Source organism: Hylobates moloch, unplaced genomic scaffold (assembly GCF_009828535.3).
Source record: "Hylobates moloch isolate HMO894 unplaced genomic scaffold, HMol_V3 SCAFFOLD_18, whole genome shotgun sequence".
In the NCBI taxonomy this organism is placed as follows: Eukaryota; Metazoa; Chordata; class Mammalia; order Primates; family Hylobatidae; genus Hylobates; species Hylobates moloch.
Genome location: NW_026652293.1, coordinates 33,437,001 through 33,462,124, shown reverse-complemented (window position 1 = coordinate 33,462,124; position 25,124 = coordinate 33,437,001). Strand labels below are relative to the sequence as shown.

At 45.8% G+C, this 25,124-nt stretch overlaps 2 protein-coding genes across 4 annotated transcripts; one reads left to right on the top strand and one right to left on the bottom strand.

Annotated features, from left to right (window-relative positions):
• Positions 1–6,498, top strand: CZIB (CXXC motif containing zinc binding protein). 3 transcript variants are annotated; one of them, XM_032137436.2, is made up of 8 exons: positions 1–65; positions 291–374; positions 1,715–1,771; positions 2,142–2,223; positions 2,434–2,465; positions 3,777–3,854; positions 4,581–4,646; positions 5,897–6,498. In XM_032137436.2, exons 1-8 carry the CDS (start codon positions 60–62, stop codon positions 5,972–5,974), a joined length of 483 nt encoding a protein of 160 aa, XP_031993327.1. In that variant the 5' UTR covers positions 1–59; the 3' UTR covers positions 5,975–6,498. The 3 variants fall into 3 exon arrangements, with proteins under 3 accessions (XP_031993327.1, XP_058286607.1, XP_031993328.1); XM_058430624.1 differs by lacking the exons at positions 1–65; positions 291–374 and adding exons at positions 381–659; positions 1,438–1,615; XM_032137437.2 differs by lacking the exons at positions 1–65; positions 291–374 and adding an exon at positions 381–659.
• On the bottom strand, positions 6,435–24,706 carry CPT2 (carnitine palmitoyltransferase 2). Its single transcript, XM_032137435.2, has 5 exons — positions 24,432–24,706; positions 19,778–19,858; positions 18,157–18,263; positions 9,314–10,618; positions 6,435–7,361 (listed from the first exon to the last, which is right to left on the bottom strand). Exons 1-5 carry the CDS (start codon positions 24,581–24,583, stop codon positions 7,030–7,032), a joined length of 1,977 nt encoding a protein of 658 aa, XP_031993326.1. The 5' UTR covers positions 24,584–24,706; the 3' UTR covers positions 6,435–7,029.
• Between the last annotated feature and the right edge of the window lie 418 nt (positions 24,707–25,124).

The window sequence follows — 25,124 nt, the reverse complement described above, 5'->3', positions numbered from 1 at the left end:
ACGACGCGCCGGAAAGTAACGGCAACGGCCGCAGCCAGCACCAAGCGGAGCGGGCCACCATGGGGGTGAGGGGAGGCCGCCCGCCGTGGGGACACGGAGGGGAGGTGGCGAGGGTCTGGGAGGCAACAGCTCGCGCCCGGAGGAGATGAAGCGAGTGGGTTCGCGCTGAAGGAGTAGGAGGCAGAAGGCGTGTCTCCCTGTCGCACCCACGGCTGCGAATGCGGGAGGGTCGGGCAGGCGTGGGGCTACGCAGGCACGGCTGACGCAGTCGCTCTGGCCCTCCCCCTCAGAAAATCGCGCTGCAACTCAAAGCCACGCTGGAGAACATCACCAACCTCCGGCCCGTGGGCGAGGACTTCCGGTGGTACCTGAAGGTGCGGCCGGGGCGGGGCCCGGGGAGAGGCGGCCCGTCCCGATCTCAGTGCTGAACCGGAGCCCTCCGGCAGTATGAGAAAATATTTAACCAGGCACATTAAGTGTTCGGGGTGTTCCTAGTTAGAATTTTACGTTTGCTTTTTATTAAAGTGTATTGGTTTATCTCTAATTGGCAGTCTTAGAAAGCTTCATTTTGTAGTTCTTCCTGTGTTAAATATTTCGTGGTCTGTAAACGGACACTAAACGAAATGCTACTTGAAGGGACGTTGTGATTATTTAATAAGGTGAATAGTTCGCCCTTCGTTTATTGATTTGGTTTTCTTTATTGTGAAATAGTTTAATTTTGTGCGTAATCCACCCTTCCTTTCCCCTCCCACACTGGTAAAGCTGGTACCCGAGTGGCATGGTGTACAGAGGCCTCCCCTTCCCCAACAGTTCAAGCCTCTTCACTCTTCCAGATCCCAGAGCTTCTGCTCTGTTTTCCTCCCGGTCAAAATCCCAGCATTCTTCTCTACCTCTCTAAAGCCCTGTTCTTCGGGAAGCTGCCTCCGGACTACTTTTATTTCCCAGAATTTTGAAGCCCGAATACCAGGGCTTACTTGGGAGAATCTGTTCTTTGGCTTGAAGAAGCAGAATCGAGTGAAGGAGACAGAAAAATAGTGTAACAATAGAGTGATAAATGCTTATACCAGTGACATACAGGGCCTGTGGGAACATAAAGCTAACCAAGCAGAGTGGGTCGGGGGCCTGCTGAGGCCATTTCTCTCTTTTTTTTTTCCCTTAATTGACACATAAGAATTGTACATATTTATGGGGTATATAGTGATGTTCCGATAAATGTATAGTGATCAGATCAAGGTAGTTAGCATATTCATCTCAAACGTATCATTTCTTTGTGTTGAGAGCATTTAATATCCTAGCTATTTGAAACTATCTATTATTGTCAGCTATAGTCATCCTACAGTGCTATAGAACACTAGAACTTACTCCTCCCATATAGCTGTAATTTTGTATCTTTTAACAAATCTCTCCGTATTCCCCCCCCCCACACACACACCCCAGTTGAAGCCATTTCTGCACCAGAGGTGCCTCGAATCCCCGGCCACACTGAGCACTTCATAGAGGAGGGTAGGCACGCCAGCATAGGAAACAGCCTTGCCTATCCTTTGCCCAGAAATAAGTCTAGTTTTGTCCTTGTTGGGGCTGGTCTTAGGGATGAAGTGAGATTGCCAACAAGAAGGTAGGTCATGAGCCTGTCCACCTCCCACTGTTCTTACCCTTTCCTTGGTGTCTGCCCAGCTGAGCCAGCTGCTTTGTTAACATTCTTTTTCCTCCAAAGATGAAATGTGGCAACTGTGGTGAGATTTCGGACAAGTGGCAGTACATCCGGCTGATGGTAACTGTTCCCCCCCAACCCCCAACATAAACACTCACAAACACGCATACACTTCTGGTCAGGGATTTGGGGAAACTGGCCTTCATCTCTCCAGTTCTTTGCTCCCTGCTTTTTGTGGTTTGAGAGGGTAGGTGTCAGTGTCATCAGCACTGGATTCAGTAGGCATCTTTGAGGTATGAGGCAGAGTTCAAAATCAAGGGGCAGCCCTTTTTTTATTTTCCTCAGGAAGCCTTCCCAGGAGTCTTGTCCTAGTAAGTTACCCTTTCTGGGTCTTGGTCTCTTTAAGTGGACAATAAATGATGGGCTGGATCTCCTCAGGACCGTACATCTAATTCATACGTGACTGAAAGTTCTGTTTGCTTTTTGCCAGGACAGTGTGGCACTGAAGGGGGGCCGTGGCAGTGCTTCCATGGTCCAGAAGTGCAAGCTGTGTGCAAGAGAAAATTCCATCGGTAGGTCAGGCTGTGTGTTCTGAGTTCTGCCAGGGTGGCCCACAGCTTCCTGGCACCAGGCTGAAAGTAGACTCATGTTACCTGAGGGTGGAGTCAGGCCTAAGATGCCGACACCTGTACAGCGCGATCTTTTTCAGGGCCACATGTGGGCACCTGGCTGGGGCCAGGGTATGGACTCAAGTCAACTTTGTGTTCTCTTTTCTGTTTCAGAGATTTTAAGCAGCACCATCAAGCCTTACAATGTAAGTTTGCTGCTGTAGTGGCAGGGATGGTGGGCTTAAATCCTAACTGGAGTTAGTAGGTCTGGGTTCTAGAGTCATGCCTGCATCAGAGTGACCTGCCATAGGACATTCACTCATGAACTTAGTTCTTCTTTGGCTCAGTCATTTATTCACTGTACACTGAGTGCTTGGTATATTGCCTCTTGCAGTGCCTTCTTATGAGGGCTGGGCTGTGGGAGCTCAGGGGACCTCTGACACAACCTAGCTGTTCAGTTTGCATCACTGAGAACACTTGCCTTGTCTTCATTTTAGGGGACTAGCAAGCTTTCTCTGAAACCATAGGTGGGGTAGTCCTTTGGTGCATCCCATCCTTTATAGCATCAGTGTTAACAAGTTAGCCCAAAGGTGAGGGAGGGAGTGTGTGCTGTGGATCTGTTTGTTTAAGCCAGTTATTTGTATTCACCTATTCCTTATTTGGTATTTATTTAAAGTATCTTGAGTTGTGCCAAATTCTTGGCTTTGTCCTGAAGTTAAAGAGAAATCAAATGAGGACTTGCCTTCAAGTACATAATAATCTAGTGGAAAATACAAAAAACAAGAATTGAACTAGGGCCCTAACAGAGAAGTGCCTTACCAGTGCCAGAGATGTGGTCAGTGTGCAGGAAATTATTTTACAGTGAATGACAGGATGAGACTGAATGTAGGGCATGGCATTTGTGGTCCCTAAGCCCCTAGGTCAGGTAGACATGAATTTCCTGGCCACCTACCCCGCAAGGGGTGCTCCCTCCACATACATAACGATTTCAAAGGCTGTAAGTCAGCCCTCTGCCCTTACTGCGTGGCAGATGGTGAGCAAAAGGCTATGGCTAAGTGTACTGGGTCTGTTTGGATGATCTAGAGACTTTGGACCTTAACATTCTTGTTCATATTTTTGGTGTTGATAATTTTATTTACTATTTATTGAGCACTGTGCTGGGCACTTTATATGCATTTCGAAATCTGACAATAAAATTGTAGAGGTTTCCTTGGCTCTATTTGACAGTTTAGGAATCTTGGGCCCAGAGGGGAAGAGAGGCAGAGCTTACCTTACATCCAGGCAGGTTGACCCCAGCATCCACACTCTTCTGCAACCTCCATGTCTACTGTCTACAGAAAGCTTCATAGGGAGCAGGCGCCCAAGGCAGGCTTCCTCTAAGAAGGGGATGAGTTCTTCCTGGGTCTCATGCTAGGCCTCCAGGGGCAGTAAGTGCCCATTTGGCAGGAAGGAGAGGGGCCATGGGGTCATCCTTAGAGCTCATTTGGGCCTACCTCCTCAACACACTTCCTTTCTAGGCTGAAGACAATGAGAACTTCAAGACAATCGTGGAGTTTGAGTGCCGGGGCCTTGAACCAGTTGATTTCCAGCCCCAGGTGTGTGTGTCTTTCTGGGGAGTCTTTGTCTTTGGGGAGGGGATGTATGAAGTGACAGCCAGAACTGTGCTACCTACAGAGACCATGGACTAGACATTCTCCTTTCTAGCGGTAGTAATAATTGTCCCTTATTAAGTGACTGCTGTATGCTTGGGCACCCATGCCGTCATTTTTACATGTTACCACATTTAATCCTCATGGTAACCCTATGAATTTATTCATCCTGTTCTTCAGATGAGGAAGGAACTGAAGAGATTTTGCAACTTGCTCAGGGTCACATAGTAAGCAATGGAGCTATAGTTTCAACCCAGATCTATCTGACTTGAGCTGGTGCTCATCGCCCTTTATTTGTGCATGTTTGACCTCACAACAAATCTGTGAGGTAGGCAGAAGAGCAAATACTTTATTCCCATTTTATAAATAACTAAGGTCCACCCTGGGAAATGACATGCCCAGGGGCCTTCAGGAAACCAGGGCTAGTGGAAGGGATTACGCTGCACCTGCTGCCTTCTGGTCCAGGGCTGTAATTCAGAGAAACCACCACTCTAGTTCTGAGGCAGCTGCCGGGTCCTGGAAGCTCAGCAGTTATTCCAAGACAGGTGCTCATACTGCATGTCTGTCCTCCATCCCAAAAGTGTGAGAAGAGCCAGCAGCCTGGCCGGCCCTCACTTATAGCCCAATGCCTCCTTTTGCCAAGACTAACTGGTACCTTCTTGTGCCCTGCAGGCTGGGTTTGCTGCTGAAGGTGTGGAGTCAGGGACAGCCTTCAGTGACATTAATCTGCAGGAGAAGGTATGAGACTTGGGGGCTTTGGGAGGTACTGTAGGGCACCTGGTGGGAATTATTTTTTTGGTGGACAAGGCTCATCAATGGAAAGCCAACTTTGTATTTTTGTGCCTTTTGTTAGTGATTTTGCTGTTGAAATGGCCACAGGTATAGTGCTAAAGTGCTTTCTAATGTTCCTACGTATGAGAAAGCTATGATGCCCCTTACAGAGAGAATACGTGTTAGATAAGCTTTATTCAGGCATGAGCTATAGTGCTGCTGGCTGTGAATTCATGAATCAACAATATATATTAAATAAGGTATCTTTAAACAGAAACACATAAAGCTAGATTATTGATTGGTTGATGAAAATGTGACCAGAGGCTCATAGGAACCTAACCCTGTATTTCCCTGGGGAGTATTCATTCAGTATTCCCTAATTCAGTGTTTGTGGTGGCTTTATTGCACCTAACTACCATGAAGAACAAGAAATAGTCTATATTACTGGACGTATTACTACCCTGCAGATAGAAAAGCCTTGTGCTCAAACCTGGAAGGAAGGACAAAAACTTCATTTGCTTAGCACCTAATAACAGCGGCTAGCATTTACTGAGCTCTTATATATGCCAGGCACTCACTATGATGAGTGCTTTTTATTTTATGTATTTTTTGAGATAGTCTCACTCTGTCGCCCAGGCTGGAGTGCAGTGGTGCAATGTCAGCTCACTGCAACCTCTGCCTCCTGGGCTCAAGTGATCCTCCTACCTCAGCCTCCCAAGTAGCTGGGATTACAGGCACCTGCCACCAATCCTGGCTATTTTTTGCATTTTTAGTAGAGATGGGGTTTCACCTTGTTGGCCAGGATGGTCTCGGACCCCTGACCTCAAATGATCCACCTGCCTTGGCCTCCCAAAGTGCTGGGATTACAGGCATGAGCCACCACGTCCGGCTGCTGAATGCTTTTAAATATGTTACCTTATTTGATTCTTTCAACATTCAATATGAACTCCATTGTTGTCCTTTTTTTTTGTTTTTTTTTTTTTTAAATAGAAGACGGGACTCGGAGAAGAGGCTCAGAGAAGTTAAGTGATTTGCCCACAGTCATACAACTGAAAGAGCTAGAATTCAGGCCTGAGCTATCTGGCTCTGTTCAGGGTCATACATGTTCATGATTATTTGAGTCAGAGCCTGAACTGGGCCTTTGAAGTCCCAGTTTTCTGCTCTCCACACGGCTGCATTCTGCGTTGTGAGGCTAACGATGCCATTTTGTTTCCCAGGACTGGACTGACTATGATGAAAAGGCCCAGGAGTCTGTGGGAATCTATGAGGTCACCCACCAGTTTGTGAAGTGCTGATCCCTCTTCCTTCCCAGTTGCCCTTAAGAACTGAGAAAGGACAAAGTACTCTAAGCAGCAGAGCCCACAGAGGCTGGTTCCTTTGATCCTTGTCTCCTGGTGGCTATACGAAACCTTCACAATCTGCATGCCGGACTTTATTACAGTTTCCCAAGCCCCATCAATAAAGCCCCTGTTCATGCTGCACTGGTGCATGAAGGTGAAGTAAGGAGGCAGCTACTCCCTCCACAAATAAGAAGTCGTGCAGCAGCAGTTCACTCCTTAGGAAAATGAAGAGTATTTTTAAGGAGATGGTATCTCCCCAGTCAAGGGCAAGTTTACAGAGATGAAACCGCGATCCCACCATCACTCAATGAGCCAGAAGCCAATGGTGACGTACTGTTACCTGAACTAGTGAACTTGCTGTTGGAAAGATGTTTGTGAGGATTAGGAATTAGGTTAAAAGAAATTAAGAACCATCTTCAAGCAAAAATTAAACTTTATTTCTGCTTAAACAATAAATACACCTGAGTTAGTTTTCCAAACCTTTCCTCCTGATTAAATGCCCTTAAAACTGAAATCTCTGATCTTCAGTTGTGATCTAGTCCCACGTGGAAATTACATGTTTAGCTTTAAAACCATGAGTTTAAAGCTCAAGCCTGTAGCTGGCTGCCTAGGCAGCTTATGATTAGTTTCACAGAACAGCACCCACTGGCTACACAGGCCCCATTTTTTTTTCTTTTTTTTTTTTTGAGACAGTCTCTGTCGCCCAGGCCAGAGTGCAGTGGTGCGATCTCAGCTCACTGCAACCTCCACCTCCTGGGTTCAAGCAATTCTGCTTCAACCTCCCAAGTAGCTGGGATTACAGGCACATGCCACCACACCCAGCTAATTTTTGTATTTTTAGTAGAGACGAGGTTTCACCATGTTGGCCAGGTTGGTCTCAAACTCCTGACCTCAAGTGATCCACCCGCCTCAGCCTCCCGAAGGGCTGGCATTACAGGCATGAGCCACGATGCTCAGCCTCCCAGTTTTCATGATGAGGAAGTGATGGTAGCTTTTCACCTGCCCAGAAGTTAACTTTTGATGGATTTGCCTTCTAAGGCATCAAACATGTCTTCTAAGGCCTTCTCCACACATTGGAGAAACTCCCGGGCATTGCGGCCTGGGTAGGAAGAGACATTGCAGCCTATCCAGTTGTCATGAACAGCATACCCAACACCGAAGCCATCAGAGACCACAGGGGCAAAGCCCCCAAGGTTCACTGCTGGGCTGCTCAGCGTGCTCGTGGACAGGACATTGTGGTTCATCTGCCCGTATGCAGGGTCCAGGTAGAGCTCAGGCAAGATGATCCCTTTGGCTGCTGCCAGGTGCCGCAGAGCAAACAAGTGTCGGTCAAAGCCCTGGCCTGTGAGAAACAAAATGGGAAACCAGAGTCTCAGGATGGAAAAGGACCTCAGGAAAACCTCCCCACTCACCACATGGTAGGAATACCCCTCACAGCATCCTTGAGAGTGGGGGAAGGCTCTGTCTACCTCTATGCACACCACCAACTGACTAAACCTTCAGAGCAGCTCAAGCTAGAATATTTTAAATTATTTAGAAAATATGTTATGTCAGGTTATATTTAAAAATAGCTGTCAACAGCTGAGCTAAAAATGAACCTAAAAGGAAAGCATAATTTTAAAGATTCGAAATCAGTTTAGTCAAAGAGTCAAGACAGTACAGGAAGAGAGCTATGGACTCAAAAACTACGATAAAACTAAAAGTCTGATTCAAGCGTAAAAGAGAAGATTGAGTCAGTGGAACAAAATAGAAAGTCTGTTTGACCAGGGTTCGAATCTCAGTCTTACTACTAACTTGCTGTGTAACAGGGGGCCAGTGGCTTGGTTTTCTCCCTATAAAATGGAGGAAGAGAAGACTAGAATGTCTTGGAGGTCCCTTTCACTTCCAGCACTTCATAGCCACATGAAAGGACAACTATGACCCTCCGCGTCCTTTCCAGTCTTGAATTTTATCAAAAAAAGGTAATGATGGATGACAATTGGGAAGAGCTTCTGAGATGACCTATTTACAGAGAGCAGACACATTACAACTGAGGTGAAGTTAGTGGGGCCGTAAGCTTAGAAATCCTAAATTTTCAAAAGTGAGTGATAACCAATGAGTAATAGAAAAAGGAGGCTGGGTGCAGTGGTGCACGCCTATAATCCCTAGTGCTTTGGGAGGCCGAGACAGGAGGATTGCTTGAGCCCAGGAGTTTGAGACCACCTTGGGCAATACAGTGGGACCTCATCTCTACAAAAAATTTTAAAAATTAGGCCCGGCATGGTGGCTTACGCCTATAATCCCAGCACTTTGAGAGGGTGAGGCGGGTAGATCATGAGGTCAGGAGTTTGAGACCAACCTGGCCAACATAGTGAAACCCCGTCTCTATTGAAAATATAAAAATTAGCTGGGCGTGGTGGCGTGAGCCTGTAGTCCCAGCTACTCAGGAGGCTGAGGCAGGAGAATCGCTTGAACCCAGGAGGCAGAGGTTGCAGTGAGCTGAGATTGTGCCACTGCACTCCAGCCTGGGCAACAGAGCAAGATTCCATCTCAAAAAAAAAAAAAAAAGTAAAATATCAGCTGGGCATGGTGGTGCATGCCTATAGTCCCAGCTATTTGGGAGGCTGAGGAAGGAGGATTGTTTGAGCCAAGGAAGTTGAGGCTGCAGTGAGCCATGATTGCACCACTGCACTCCAGCCTGGGTGACAGAATGAGACCGTGTCTCCAAAAAAGAAAAAAAGAAAAGGCCGGGCACGGTGGCTCACACCTGTATTCCTAGCACTTTGGGAGGCCGAGGCAGGCGGATCACCTGAGGTCAGGAATTCAAGACCAGCCTGGCCAAAATGGCAAAACCCCTTCTTTACTAAAAATGCAAAAATTAGCCAGGCGTGGTGGTGGGTGCCTATTATCCCAGCTACTCGGGAGGCAGAGGCAGGAGAATCACTTGAACCTGGGGGCGGAGGTTGCAGTGAGCCGAGATCACGCCATTGCACTCCAGCCTGGACAAAGGAGGGAAACTCTGTCTCCAAAAAAGAAAAAAAAAGAAAGAATTAATGCGTCACAGCTGAAAGTGACCTTAAATGAGGACAAAGTCATGCATTTCCCCACCCCTGCTTAGGAGGCAAGAACATTCTGATCCCTAGTGGCTAGTGTGGCTGTTCAGACTGCTAGGGTAGAAAAGAAAAATTTGGGGAGTTGGTGATGGATTAAACCTAGTGAAAGGGTAGAAATCAGATTTGGAGTAGAATGATTTAGGCTTGCTGACCCAAGCACTGAGGACAAGACCCAAGGGCATGCTCCTCACCCCTGCCTCACCCATTGCTGCTTCTTTGGTCAGCTGGCCATGGTACTTGGAGCACTCAACCATCATCCGCTGAAGCTCGCCAGCACTGTGCCTGGAGGGCTCCCTGACAAAGGCCTCAGAGCACCTCTTTGTATAGATGGAGGCCGGGCGGATGGTCTCAGTGCGGCCGTGCTTGAATGCGGCAGTGCTACAGGACTCGTAGGTGGCCACCGTCTGCCCGTACTGCCGCAGGAAGGCCATCTGGAATGCCAGCTGGGCAACTGCGTCAGGGCTCAGCTTTTGCTTCTTCAGGAATTCTTTGCCTCCTCTCTGAAACTGGACGCAGTCAATAGTGAGGGTTTTCATGGTGGCATCAAATTTTTCCTTAGCAGCTGTGATGCCAGTCTTTAAGGCATCAGTCAGCTTGAAGTTGAGTTTCTGCACGGTGACAGTAGAGTCAGTGGTAGCTGGCTGGCTCTGTGGAGTGACGGCAGGGGTCTGAGTGCTGTCTTTAAATACTTCATTAAAAAATCTGAGCACTGCCACACCATCACCCCAAGAATGCTCAAAGTGGACGGCAGCAGAGCCATCCTTGGCGATAATGAGGTTAAAGGATTTATCAAACCAGCGGTTTGTGCCATCCCCATGCAGCATATTGTGGGACAAGTGGACAAGGTCCTTAATGGGGAAGTCATCTAGGCAGAGGCAGAACACTGCCGAGTCCACTTTCCTCAGGCTGTCCTCATTGCCACTACTTATCAGCTTCTGCCTGAGCTCTGCCCAGATGTCTCGGTTCTCACTGGTCAGGTATGCCAGAGGAAACTCGGGGGCGGGGCTGCTGTCTGAGAGAATGTACTTCAGATGCGCCTGGATTTCCGAGGGGCTCACAATGTTCCCATCTTGATCCAGGACATCAAAGATATAAAAATTTCCTTTCCTTAGGACCAGGAGGTGTCTGGCCTTGTCATCAGTGAAGAGTTCATCACGACTGGGTTTGGGTAAACGAGTTGAGTTGAAAAGCCGAAAATACTGGGACATATCCAGGGGATATGCATTGACCAGGTAGGCCCCATACCAGGACAGAGAGGAAGGCACAAAGCGTATGAGTCTCTTGAAGGTGTCAGTGTCGCTTTTTGCAGGGTTCAAGTGGAACACTTCTGGCTCCAGAAGGCCAGCCCGGAGTGTCTTCAGAAACCGGATGGCAGAAACAGTCATGTTGGTTGCCCGGGTGAGCTGGTCGTTATACTCAGATTTTGGGTCAGGATTGAAAGCCATAAATGGATTAAAGTTCAGAACAATGGAGTCTCGAGCAGATAGGTACATATCAAACCAGGGTCCTAAAAAATAAAAAGAAAAAATAACATAAAATGTTAATGCTGTCCCTAAAAATAAAATTTGAAGAAGAAAAAAAATTCAAGCATAGGTAAAGGAGATGGCATCAACCTCCAGAGAGAATTCCCTGAATGTTTTTGCTCTGCAATAATTCAAGACATATAAATGGGGTCATACAATGTATGGTGTTTTGCATCTAGCATCTGTCACTTATAATAATGTTTTTGTTCTGTTTTTTTGGGACGGAGCCTCGCTCCTGTTGCCCAGGCTGGAGTACAGTGCCGCAATCTCGGCTCACTGCAACCTCTGCCTCCCGGATTGAAGTGATTCTCCTGCCTCAGCCTCCCGAATAGCTGGGATTACAGGCGCCCTCCGCCATGCCCAGCTAATTTTTGGATTTTTAGTAGAGACACGGTTTCACCATGTTGGGCAGGCTGGTCTCAAACTCCTGACCTCAGGTGATCCACCTGCCTCAGCCTCCTAATAATGTTTTTAAGGTTCATCCATGTTGTAGCATATAAGTTCTTCATTTCTTCTTACCACTGAATAATGTTCCATTAATGGATACACTATATTTTGTTTATCCACTCATCAGGTAATAGACATTTGAACTGTTTCCGCTCTTTATTATGAATTATATTGCCTTTTTTTTTTTTTTTTAAACACACACAGGATTTCTGTCGTCCAGGCTGGATTGCAGTGGTGTGATCATGGCTCACTGCAGCCTTGAACCCTGGGCTCAAGCGATCCTCCCACCTCAGCCTCCCAAGTAGCTAGGACTACAGATGCACACCACCAGCCTAATTTTTTTTATTTTTTGTAGAGATGGGGTCTTACTATGTTGCTCAGGCTGGTTTCAAGCTCCTGGCCTCAAGTAATCCTCTCACCTCAGCCTCTTAAAGTGCTAGGATTACAGGTGTGAGCCACTGCACCTAGCTATTAAGAATTATGTTGTTATGAACATTCTTATACATGTTTTTGTATGGACATAGCTAGGAATGGAATTGCTATCACATGGTAAGTCTCTGTTTAACCTCTGAGGAACTGCCAGGATGTTTTCCAAAGTGGCTGCCCCATTCCCACAAGCTGTCTATGAGCGTTCCAATTTTTCCACATCCTCAGCAGCACTTGTTATATGACTTGTTGTGTAGAGATATTCTGGTAGGTGTAAAGTAGTATAGCATTGCAGATTTGGTTTGCATTTTCCTAATGTTTATTACTTGCTTTTTCTTCCTCTTCTGTTTCCTTTCTTGGTTTAAAGGAATAAAATATGGTAACACTCCACTTGCATTCATGCTGGAACAGAATAGTTAATTCCCACCCCATCTCTTTAGGTTTCTCTTGCTTCATCTCCTTTCAGATACTTGATTGCCCCCCGATAAGGGGGGAACATCTTCCTTGTCCTTCTGTGTACAGTGTACATTTGTGCACTCCCTGTTTAGAAAGTACTCAAAAAGCTATTATAACTATCAGTGCGTGTATCACTCAGACTAGCCCTCTGAGTTCCTATAGATGTTTAACCTGTAAAAATTCCAGAGGCAATATTTTATCAGAAAATATGTCAGAGAAAGTTCCTGCTGGGATTAGTAAGCATGAATAAACTCTATAAATAAGGAATATCTTTCATTCGGGCAAATAATGTTCATATGTATAGCACTGGGAAAAGGATTAATAGATGCAGATTTGTCTATTACTCATTTGTTGGTCCATCCACTCATTCCATCCCTTGAGAATCAGTGCTGTGCCAGGCCTTGGTCCAGGGGATTTAGAGAGGAATAGGACATGGTCTCTGATTCTGAAAAACTCTGGTGAAGGAGGCAAATAATTAAAACATAATGCAATGCACTAAAATGGTGAGAGAAAAGTACTGGTGGATAAGATATATTTGATGAAAGAAGACATAAATTCATGCCTCTGACCCCCCCTTTAGCAAAAGAATTTCAAAGAGACATAAACCAGTCAGGCCAAGAGAATGGGAGATGAGAAAACAAATACTGGAAGCTGGAAAGCACTTATGCAACTGGTAATGACTAAAGCAGACTCGAGAAAGCCAACCCTAAATTGGCAGGAGAGAAAGCCAAGAAATCATAGGATTTGCAAAGCAGAACCCCCAGAGGGCTCAGTAATTGGCAACCTAGATACATCTGGTTGAAGAACTGTTCAATTATATCACCACTACCACAACCTGAGATTCCCTTCTCACTCCGGTAGAAGACTTAAGTTTTAATCTCTGGAGATAATAAAACTGGGGGCTGGGTGCAGTGGTTCATGCTGGTAATCCCAGCAATTTGGGAGGGGGAGGTGGGTGTATCATGAGGTCAGGAGATCAAGACCATCCTGGCTAACGTGGTGAAACACCGTCTCTGCTAAAAATACAAAAAATTAGCCAGGCGTGGTGGCACGTGCCTGTAGTCCCAGCTACTCAGAAGGCTGAGGCAGGAGAATCACTTGAACCCAGGAGGCTGAGGTTGCAGTGAGCCGAGATCGCACCACTGCACTCCAGCCTGGGTGACAGAGTGAGACTCTGTCTCAAAAAATAAATAAAACAAAACAGGGAGACCTGAATCACAGTTGAGATCTCAAACCTTCTTCCCTTACTTACCCTACCTTCTACAATAGCAACCTTTTGGCAGTTTACTGGAAAAGCCTCCCTAGGGAATCTAACCCAATTACACTACCATTAGGGGCAACCCAGGGAAGCAGTTTAGCTGGATCACTGTATTAGTCTGTTTTCACACTATAAAGAACTACCTGAGACTGGATAATTTATAAAGAAGAGAAGCTTAACTGACTTAGTTCCACATGGCTGGGAAGGCCTTAGGAAACTTACAATCATGGCGGAAGGCAAAGGGGAAGCAAGGCACATCTTACACAGCAGCAGGAGAGAGAACAAGCGAGGAGTAGGAACTGCCAAACGCTTTTAAACCATCAGATCTCATGAGAACTCACTATCACAAGAAAAGCATGGGGGAAACTACCCCATGATCCAATCACCTCCCACTAGGTCCCTCCCTTGACACTTGGGGATTATTACAATTCAGGATCAGATTTGGTTGGAGACACAGAGCCAAACCATATCATTCCGCCCTGGCCTCTCCCAAATCTCATGTACTTCTAACATTTCAAAACATAACCATGTCTTCCCAATAGTCCCCCAGAGTCTTAACTCATTCCAGCATTAACTCAAAATTACAAGTCCAAAGTCTCATCTGAGTCAAGGCAAGTTCCTTCTGCCTATGAGTCTGTAAAATCAAAAACAAGTTAGTTATTTTCAAGATACAATGGTGTTACAGGCATTGGGTAAATGCTCCCATTCCAAAAGGGAGAAATTGGCCAAAACACAGGGGCTACAGGCTCCATGCAAGCCTGAAATCCAGCAGGGCAGCCATCAAATCTTAAAGCTCCAAAATAACCTTTGGCTCCATGTCTCACATCGAGGGCATGCTGATGTAAGGGGTGGGCTCCCAAGGCCTTTGGTAGCCCTGCCCCTGTGGCTCTGCAGAGTACAGCCCCATGGTTGCTTTTACAGGCTGGCGTTGAATGCCTGTGGCTTTTCCAGGCACATGGTGCAAACTGTCGGTGGATCTACGATTCTGGGGCTGAAGGGCAGTGGCCCTCTTCTCACAGTTCCACTAGGCTCCCCATTGGGAACTCTGTGTGGGGGCTCTAACCCCAATATTTCCCATCTGCATTGCCCTAGTAGAGGATCTCCGTGAGGGCTTCACCCCTGCAGCAGACTTCTGCCTGGACATCCAGGTGTTGCCATATAGCCTCTGAAATCTAGGAGGAGGTTTTCTCTTTTTTTTTTTTTTTTTGAGATGAAGTCTTGCTCTGTCACCCAGACTGGAGTGCAGTGGTGCTATCTCGGCTCACTGCAAGCTACGCCTCCTGGGTTCACGCCATTCTCCTGCCTCAGCCTCCCCAGCAGCTGGGACACAGGTGCACGCCACCACACCCGGCTAATTTTTTTTGTATTTTTAGTAGAGACAGGGTTTCACCATGTTAGCCAGGATGTTCTCGATCTCCTGACCTCATGATCCACCAGCCTCAGCCTCCCAAAGTGCTGGGATTACAGGCGTGAGCCACCACGCCCAGCCGGAGGAGGTTTTCAAACCTCAACTCTTGTTTTCTGCACACCTGCATACCCAACACCATGGGGAAGCCTCCAATGCTTGGGGCTTGCACCCTCTGAAGCAATGGCCAGAGCTGTGCCTTGGCCCCTTTTAGCCATGGCTGGAGCTGGAGTGCCTGGGATACAGGGCACCATGTCCCAAGGCTGCACAGAGCAGCAGGGCCCAGGAAACCATTTTTCCCTCTTAGGCCTCTGGGCCTATGCTGGGAGGGGCTACTGTAAAGATCTCTGAAATGCCCTCAAGACATTTTCCCCATTGTCTTGGCTATTAACATTTGGCTTCTCATTACTTATGCAAATTTCTGCAGCTTGTGGCTTGAATTTCTCCCCAGAAAATGGGTTTTTCTTTTCTACTGCATGGTCAGGCTGCAAATTTTCCAAACTTTTATGCTCTGCTTCCCTTTTAAACATAAGTTCCAATTTCAGATCATCTCTCTGTGAATGCATATGACCATATGCTTTCAGAAAAAGCCATCTTGATGCTTTGTTGCTTAGAAATTTCTTCTGTCAGACACTCTAAATCATCTCTCTCAAGTTCAAAGTTCTGCAGATTTCTAGGACAGGGACAAAATGCTGCCAGTCTCTCTGCTAAATCATAGTAAAGAGTGACCTTTGCTCCAGTTCCCAATAAGTTCCTCATCTCCATCTGAGACCACCTCAGCCTGGACTTCATTGTCCATATCTCTATCTACATTTTGGTCAAAACCATTCAACTCTCTAAGAAGTTCTGTCTGACATCTTCCTGTCTTCTTCTGACCCCTCCAAACTGTTCCAACCTCTGCCTATTAACCAGTTCCAAAGTTGTTTCCACATTTTCAGGTATCTTTGTAGCAATGCCCTCCTGCTGGTACCAATTTTCTATATTAGTCTGTTTTCACACTGCTATAAAGAACTACCTGAGACTGGGTAATTTATAAAGAAAAGAGGTCTAATTGACTCACAGTTCCTTGTGGCTGGGGAGGCCTTAGGAAACTTACAATCACAGCGCAAGGTAAAGGGGAAGCAAGGCACATCTTATGTGGCAGCAGGAGAGAAAGCGAACAAGTGGGGGAACTGCTGAACACTTTTTAACTATCAGAGCTCGTGAGAAACCACTCACTATCATGAGAACAGCATGGGGAAAACTGCCCCCATGATCCAATCACCTCCCTCCAGGTCTCTCCTTCAACACGTGGGGATTACAATTCAAGATGAGATTTGGGTGGAGACATAGAGCCAAACCGTATCAATCACATTAGAGCAAAGCCTGTAACTGACAAGCCTCACCCTCATCCACACAGCTTCCATGAGCTTTTTAATATCTCACTCATATCTAAGACAACACAGGATTATGAAGTATCTGAAGAAAGAAAAGGGCAAAGCAAACAGGAGAAAAGCAACTTGGAGGCAACAGACTATGAAGAGAGATCTTAAAAAAAAATTATCAGAGATAAATTATTTTTAAAAAGAACACCATAAGAAGAAAAAAGAGCTTGTGGAAGTAAAAAATAGAAAAGCAGGAGTTTTAAAAACAGACAGGTTGAGAGATTCAAATTAAGTAAGTCTCCCAAGAAAATGGAACAAAAAGAGTAAGAGATGAAAAATGTGAGAGAAAAGAAAATTAGAGGATGAGACCCAGAAATTCTACACCTGAATAATAATAGAGTTCCACAGAGAAAAAAAATGGAGAGGAAGAAATCCAAAGAAATAAAACAAGAAAATATCCCAGACCTGAAGGATGAGATTCCAGATTCAAAGGACTCACAGAGTGGCCCAACACACACTAAAACACATTAGCTGAAATTTCAAAACACTGGGGACAAACAGAAAATTCTAAAAAGCTTCCAAAGGCAGAGAAAAGAAGTGGTCAAAAGATTAAGTCTCAGAACAACATTAGATTTACCAACAGCAACACTGGACGCTAAAAGACAATGGAGCAAAGGCTCCAAAATTCTGTGGGAAAATGATTTCAAACCCGGCCAAACAAATTATCAATGAAGTATAAGGGCCATTTTAAAATTTTTGCTTCCCATGTTCTGTTTCCAGATAGTAAAGGGAATATGTGCTCTGATTTAAAAAAGAAAAAAGCCAAGAAATAAGAAAATATGAAAGACAAGAAACATGAGTCCCAACATGAGAAAGAGATGACAGGGGCCCCAGCTGATGGTGAAAGAGCACAGAAGAGCAGCTTCACAGTAGGCCAAGAGCTTCACAAATCCAGACTACAGCATGTCGCAAGTTCTGGAAGAAGTTTCGTCAAGAAGACCAAAATGGATAGAATGTCCAATCTGCTTTCATGTATTGAGAGGAGATTCAGACAGCTTGGGAAGAGTCTGGGGGTAAATTCGTAAGCACATAGAAAACTAAACAAGAGAAAGGATGGAAGAATTATTAACTTCAGAGAAAACAAAAAGTTTGTACTGGAAAGGAAAAACAATCCCAATATGCTACATGAGTCAGCTGACCCTAGTGTTTCTATGATCATAATAGCATAAAACTAGATACTGAGTTATCCAAAATTACAAACCCCTATGCTGTGAAAATGAGGGGATAGGAAGTACGTGTATACGCATCCCACATATGTGGTGGGATGTAAAATACTGCTGAATTCTAATCTTCTACAGTGAGATGTCAATAGCTAATGACTAAAGCGAAAAAATCAAGATGCAGTAATGTAAGTATCTAATTTAGAGACACGGGGGTATATAACTAAAGATTTAGGAGCTGAAAGTGAGAAGTGGGAAATAAGGAGATGATAAGGAAGTTGCTCTTTTTCCTAACAAGCCTTATAGAACTATCTGATTCTTTAAACTATATGCATGTATAACCTTGGTAAATATATAAACTAAATTAAAAGAAGTGCTGTAGGAACAGAGGTGGAAGCAACCAACTCTGAATGGAGAGGAAAAAGGACTGAGAAAGTTTCACAGGAAACCATCCTCCTTGGATCTTAAAAGAAGAATTTGCCAGGCAAAAAAACGGTAGTGGGAACAGCATGGATAAAGGCACAGAAGAATGAAAGACTAATGGTTCAGGGAGCAATGAGGAGTTTAGCAGGAAGTATGTCAAGGTGGGTGGTGAGAGAAGAGGCTGGAGAGGACAGTTCTGTCTGACAGTGAAGGACCCAGAATGATACAGGACATAGGACTTAATCCTGCATCCTTTTCAGACAGGACCATTGATTAGGTTCTGCCTCAATCCCATCTACAGAGAAGGCTGGCCATCGTTCTTGAGCATGGGCTCCAGTCAACACCTCAGTAGAGAAGGAACACACTCAGCCTTAACATTTACCTCAGGAAGGGAGGATGAGACGTTACTTCATTTGCTGGTCTCACCAAAAATATCTCTGAGACCAAAACAGGAGAGAATATGCCTTACTTTTCATTATGGAGGGCTCTGGGAGAAATCAAACGCACAGCCCAGCCTACCTACCCGAAATGTAGCTTGTATGTTTATTCTGTTTGTCCTGAGCAACCAGCTGCTTGTGCAGTTCTTTTCCAATCCCATTTTCAAAACTCTTGCAAAATTGTTCTGTTTTCCTAAAACATTCAAGAAAAGACAAAATCAAACCATGGTAGGGAATACATGATTTTTAGGTTCATGGCGAGGAACTCATAATAGAGTTTTGGGTCCCCAACAGCATAGCCCTAAAACCTGGAATGAGATCAGAAAGTACCTCTAACCAGAACAGGAATCAATCTAAAATTGATAATCTAGACTACCTTCTTAAAATGAACGATTAGGAAAATCAAACAACATCTCACAAAATAATCCATACCCTAGGAGGCAGTTTGGCATGGAGAAAAGGACACAAGCTCTGGAGTCAACAGAAGTTAAGTCTGAATCCTAGCTCTGTTGCTTTTCAAACTGTGTGATCTTGGATAAGTTACTTGATCTGAGTCTCAGTTTCTTGATGTGTAAAATGGATAATAATACCACTTTACAAGATTAAAAATATTTATAAAGCTAAGGATTTAGAATATCCTAAAACATAATAATAACTGGTAGCTATTACCATATCAAGAGAAACTTTAAATGACTAATAACAAATATTTGAAAACAGAGGCCTAGATTATGGATAATTCATCTGTTTCTCCATCACTGTCCAGTGAAGAGTTCTGTGATTCCAACAACAATGCCAGTTACCTGTACAGAAAAATTTCCATTATGGAAAAAGAGTACTACACTAGGCTGTAAGAACTTAATGCAATCCACTTTTTGACAATATTTGATATTATTTTCCAATTCCATGCTGTATTTGCTTCCTAGGACTGCTATAACAAAACATCACAAACTGGGTGGCTTAAAACAACAGAAATTTATTCTCTCACAGTTCTGGAAGCTTTAAGGACAAAATCCAGGTGTCAGTAGGACTATATCTTCTCTGAAGACTGGGGAAGAATCTGTTGCATGGCTTTCTCTTAGATTCTGGTGTTGCCAGCAATCCCTGGCATGCCTTGGCTTGTTGACACATCACTCCAATCTCTGCCTGTGTCCTCACATGGCTGTCTCTGTGTCTTCTTACAAGGACACCAGTCATATTTAATTAAAGACCCACACTACTCCAGTAGGACCTCATCTTAACTAATTACATCTGCCACAACCCTAATTCCAAATAAGATCATATACTAAATTTCATGGAAAAGGGCATAAATTTTGGAGGCATGCTATCCAACTCAATAAACATGCTCACAACACAGACTTCTGGTCTGCCATATGGTCTCCTCAGTGGACCTCCCTTCCAAGGGTACATGCTCTCTATAAATGACCAGGACCAGTGAGCCTCCCAGGTACACCTGCTAAGGGAAAGTACACATTTGGCATTCTGGCTTATAAACTATCTCCTGTTGAGCCTGTTTAGAGGACCTCTCAGGGCTTGGTCAGTCCTTCATGAATGAAAATCTATTTCCTGAACTTGCAAATGTACAACTCGGTTCTGAGTTCCTGGAGACCCAGCCAAGTCACAGACATTCCCTGAAGCTTGGTCCACCACTACTTGCCAGCCTGTCTTGAACCACCCCAACTATGCTCACCCAAGGTTCTCAGTGTTTACCTGAACTGGCCATCATCCAAGAGAGGCTTCTGTGCACTGAGGTATCTCCTAATGGTGTCTTCAAGTTTGGGAATAGGCAGCCTGGGGAGAAAGCAGGGTCAGTGTAAGGCTGACGGTATGTGGAAGAGGTTAATTAGCTTTACAAGCTAATGAACTGATTACTAGATCATTAATTTCCTCCCCCAAAACCAATAATCGGAAGCGACTGACAAATCAGAATCAGTGGGTTTACTAATGCCAAGTATATCAATGGTAACTCTACTTTTAAGGAAAATAGCAACTAAATCTTTAAGTAAAATACGAATATAATTATTTTAAATAATATTAATAGATTCAAAATGGGGAAGCAGAAGCTGCCCCAAGCATTCCTGTTTTCTGGTCACAATGGTAACACCTGTGCTAACACTGTATTGCCCTGATTTAATTCTACCCTTAGTTTGAACAACTGCATTTTTCCCCCCTAGGATAAAATGAAAAGGTTCTATTTTTTAAATTTTCTTCTGCGTTTTACAACAGATAATTATATAAGAGTGAAACACAGATCTGTCCAAGGGCCAGCCATATATGGGGGCTACAGTCACTGAAAGGTAGCAATCGACCAGTAAGCCATGCCCAGACACCAGGAACGCCATTAGGAAGAACCAAATAGTTCCTGTGCTTAAATAACAGGAACAGCAATTTGCCTACTTATCATTCTGTCTACTAGTGATTCCCAAAGATGGCTATGGTGATGAAGTTACTGGCTTATTGTGAAATGAGAACACATGGACAGTAAAATGAGGTGTATTTTCTCTTTCATTGGTTTTATTGAAGGAAATATCCCCTAATAGCAAAACAATCAGAGTTTGCTAGGTTGCCTCTACCAACTCAAAATTAACACTGATATGCAACATACTGAAATGTATCAGTCATTTAGGAAAACTGAAACATGATACATGAAGCAGTTTAAAAGCCTAATATAAGATATACTGTGGTTCATCAGTTTATTTTTAATGCATGTTTATCCATAATATGACAAAAATAAATCAATTATTTACTGCCATTATGGACTTAGACTGCACTAAGTACCCATTTACAACACTTTAACACCATAGATCCCCTTACATTCACTGACTTACTCAGAAAATTTCACCAATACGTCCAGTTACGAGTACACGGACGTGCCCTTCCACAATCAGTATTCCCACATCTCAATGCTGGATTACAACCCCCGGGGAGCGCGCCCTCTATACCTGGAACAACGGCCACCAGGTGCTCTACAATGTCACCCTGTTTCACGTCATCAGCACCTCTGGGGACCCCTGAGCCAATGCTGTGGCTCAGGCTGCTGCCTGGGGGGCCTCCGGGGGCCGGGGGCCCTTTTCATTCTGCCTGTGTCCCTCAAGGGTGATCTCTCTGTCTCTGTCACGCCCTTTCTCCCCGCCTTTTTGCTGGGCTTTTGTTCTCTGCCTGTGTATTTCTATTTTTTCAATTTCCCCTCTTCTCCTTTATTGATCTCTGCTTTTAATACACCACTTCTTTCTTTCTGCCTTTTTATGGATGTCTTTTTCTTTTTATGGCTCTGGTTCTCCAGTTCTTTCCCTGTCTCTTCCTCTCTCTCTCTCACTCTCTGTCCTTCCACCCCTCCCTCCTTGCTTCCCACCCATTCCTCATCCCTCACTCCCACCCCCACCCCCACCCCCAGGAGTTGAGTGCATGGATCTGTTTCTTTTTTTATTTACACTTTTTCTTTCCGGTTTGCCGGAATAAACAGGACCTTTGACATTTGGAAAAAAAAAAAAAATTCCAAATACTATCTCAGCTACGTCATAATTCCAGTTGCCTACATATGTTTAAGGTTTAGTTTTATTACAGTAGGGATATTCATGAAAGTTTACCTTCTTCCTTTTAAACAAAATTCTACATTAGAGACAATGGCAATTTGATTTTAAAAAGTCCTACTTAAGGCCGGGCGCGGTGGCTCAAGCTTGTAATCCCAGCACTTTGGGAGGCCGAGGCGGGCGGATCACGAGGTCAGGAGATCGAGACCACGATGAAACCCTGTCTCTACTAAAAATACAAAAAATTAGCCGGGCGTGGTGGCAGGCGCCTGTAGTCCCAGCTACTCGGAGAGGCTGAGGCAGGAGAATGGCATGAACCTGGGAGGCGGAGCTTGCAGTGAGCCGAGATTGTGCCACTGCCACTCCAGCCTGGGCGACAGAACGAGACTCCGTCTCAAAAGAAAAAAAAAAAGTCCTACTTAAAAATTTCTGGAGTGAAGCTGGGCACGGTGGTTCATACCTGTAATCCCAGCACTTTGGGAGGCCAAGGCAGGCAGATTGCTCGAGTCCAGGAGTTCAAGACCAGCCTGGGCAACGTGGCGAAACCCTGTCTCTACAAAAGATACAAAAAATCAGCCAGGCATGATGGTGCATGCCTGTGGTCCCAGCTACCTGGGAGGCCAAGGGCAGATCACTTGAGGTCAGGAGATTGAGACCAGCCTGGCCAACATGGTGAAACTCCATCTCTACTAAAAATACAAAAATTAGCCGGGCGTGGTGGCGCATGCTTGTAATCCCAGCTACTTGGGAGGCTGAGGCGGGAGGATCCTTTGAACCCGGGAGACAGAAGTTGCAGTGAGCCAAGATAGGGCCACTGCACTCCAGCCTGGGCAACGGAGCGAGACTCTGTCTCAAAAAAAACAAAACTGTGGCTCAGTGAAGTGAACAGAATTGCCCAAAATTATAGCTAAAGACTTGCAGATCCAGAATCTGCAACTACATTCTACCAGACCTCAAAGTCAGGGCTTTTCACCAAGTGTGACATCAATGAGTGAGTGTGAAAGATGATACATTTTACCAGTCTAGAATCTAAGCGAGAGAAGGAATCTCATCTCTCATCTAACTCCCAATTTACAAATAAGGTAATGGAGGTCTGGGGGAGGTTGGTTGCTTAAGGTTATGCATAGGTGACTAGTGGTACTATTTGAACTGGAGTTTGAATTGGTACCTCCAGATTCCTACAGACTGTGCTATGGATGGGGTTGGAATAAATGATCTTGAATATTCTTTCCAGCTTTCCAATTCTAAAGTGCAGAAAATCTCTCTGATCTTAAACCTGGGTGAGGCCCAGGCCTGCCTGAAAGTCAGTGACCATCTGACTTTGAACTTGGCAAGTGAAGACAGGTTCTGTCAGTCCTCACCTTTCACCCATATACTGGCTCAGCTCATACACACAGGCTGACAGGATGGAAGCATGTACCAGGCTTATTCCACAGGCACAAAGCCCCTTTTTCTTCCTCCCTCCTGCCACGTGTAGATAATCTCATTTTCATGTCTTAGATGTTTGCACAAAATGTAATTTCACAAGAATCACTCGACCCTCCTGAGAGAGTGAGGGTATGTAGTGACGACGTTGGGTTAAGTGGTCCCAGATGCAGAGAAAAACAACAACGCAGCAGCTCGGGTGAGGCCTGTGACACAATGTTTGTTCCACACATGGGGAAGAAGCCTGGCCTCTAGCTCTTGGAGTGTGGGGAATCCCTGAGGGCAGTTTGGTGAGAAATAAGGTGAGAAGGGTCTTTGAGACAAATTTTGAACTTGGCTCCAGGAACTGAGTTACTCACTCAGTAAGTTAGAAGTTAGTTTAGGTTTGGTTTAGAGGGTGAAGAAAATTTCTAATATTGAAGAAGGAGACCTGGCAACTCAGACGAAAGCGGAGTTCGAAGGCTGGGAGAACTGGAAGCCGGATTTAAGAAAGTACTGGGGGAGGGAAGGGGAAGAGGATTTACTAGGGCTATTTTCAGAGGGGAAGTCGATTCTGAGTGAAGTGTTTCGAAGGCAGGGTAGCCCATGGTGAGAAGAGAAATTTGGGTGGGCTCTTGATCTGAGTATGATGGAGTGTGGACGGGGTACTGAGGGTGGTGTCTAGAATTCTGTGAGGGTGAGCTGCACTTACAAGGGGTACTGTGGGTGAGGAAGGATATTTTAAGGGGAGGAACCTGTTGAGGAGGGCTTGGAGAGAGTGAAAGGCTTCTGGGTGAACACTGGACTTAGGAGATTAAAGATTTAAAAACATGGGGGAGGGTCAGTTGAGGACAAGGGTGAACACTTGAGGGCTGTGCTTGTGGGGGTTCATGGGGGGTGAAAGAACAGAGTACTGGAGAAATGGGAGGTGGGGCTGAGGGTCCTGAGTGACAGGGGTGAAGGCGGTGCTGGGAGAAGTTAAGGAATGGTAACCATGATGTATTAGGAATCAGCCTACCCATATTCCGGGTAGGAATGTGAGACAGTCATTAAAGTACTTCAGGAGACACCATAGTCGAGGGGTTACAGCGGCGCTGGAAATATGCAGGTCTGGCATTTTTCAGGGAGAAGAGGACTCAGGATAGCTGGCTGGAAGTTAGTTTAAAGGAGAGGGAATCTGAGAAGCGTTCAAGATGGAGAATCTGAGATAGCATCGAGGGGTTCTGGAAGACAATTTGAGGGTTCTGAGGTTCCTGTGCTAGAGGATTCTGAAAAGTCGCAAGACTTCCAGATTAGGGGATGTGGCAGCCTCCATGGTAGGGGCTTGGGGGCGGAAACGGGTTCACTAGAAGAGTCATGAGTGACTGCAGTCAGGTTGGGGCCGATCCTGGGATGGCAGCGGGCGGCGGGGACCCGGAGGCCGGGCTCACCTGGGCAGGCTGTCCTGGTAGTGCATGGTGGGCACGATGCTGCGCTGCAGGTACTGGCCGGGCCCGGAGCCGGCGCTCAGGGGCCGACTGGGGGCTCCCGGACCAACCGCGGGGCCCCGGGGCCAGGCGCGCAGCAGCAGGCGGGGCACCATCGTCCCGGGAGCCTGCGGCAGCGAGAACGCAGCAAGTGGGGAGTTCTGGAGTCTAAAGACAAGGCCGCCGCCGCCGCCGTTAGGGCCCAAGACACTGCGTCAGGACTCCGGGGGAACTTCTCCGCCCGCAGGCCACTTCCGGCCCCTGTAAGGCCGTCGGCTCCGCCCCGGACTGGCTCCTTCCGGACAGGGGCCGCCCACTGCCAGGCCCCGCCCACCACTAGGCCCCACTCGGAAAGGGGCCCCAGCCTCGGCGCTGCTGGTCTCCTTTCCCTTCCCTAGGAGGCGGGAAACCGAGCGCCGCAGCCGCTCCTTCCCCTTTTTTGGAGCAAGACAGAAACTGGAGCTGAAAAAAAAGGAAAAGCTAAGAAACGTGATTGAAATCTGATAACCCAAAATTTGATCCAGGCTCCATCCTTGCGAGACTGTGGACTAAATTTTAAACCTCTATCTCCTCACCTAAGAAGTAGATAGATCGTAATGATTCAACGCACCTCCCAAAATTCTAGATATGAGGTAAAGATAACTTGTTATGCACAGT

Excerpts from the sequence above, each read along its gene's own strand:
- CPT2 (XM_032137435.2), bottom strand. The coding sequence starts at position 24,583 with ATGGTGCCCCGCCTGCTGCTGCGCGCCTGGCCCCGGGGCCCCGCGGTT. Across the intron at positions 18,264-19,777 it reads TTGGATGATGGCCAGTTCAG|GAAAACAGAACAATTTTGCA; the intron begins GTAAACACTGAG and ends TGAATGTTTTAG. Across the intron at positions 10,619-18,156 it reads ACATACAAGCTACATTTCGG|GACCCTGGTTTGATATGTAC; the intron begins GTAGGTAGGCTG and ends TTTATTTTTTAG.
- CZIB (XM_032137436.2), top strand. Across the intron at positions 2,224-2,433 it reads TGCAAGAGAAAATTCCATCG|AGATTTTAAGCAGCACCATC; the intron begins GTAGGTCAGGCT and ends TTTCTGTTTCAG. Across the intron at positions 4,647-5,896 it reads ACATTAATCTGCAGGAGAAG|GACTGGACTGACTATGATGA; the intron begins GTATGAGACTTG and ends TTTGTTTCCCAG.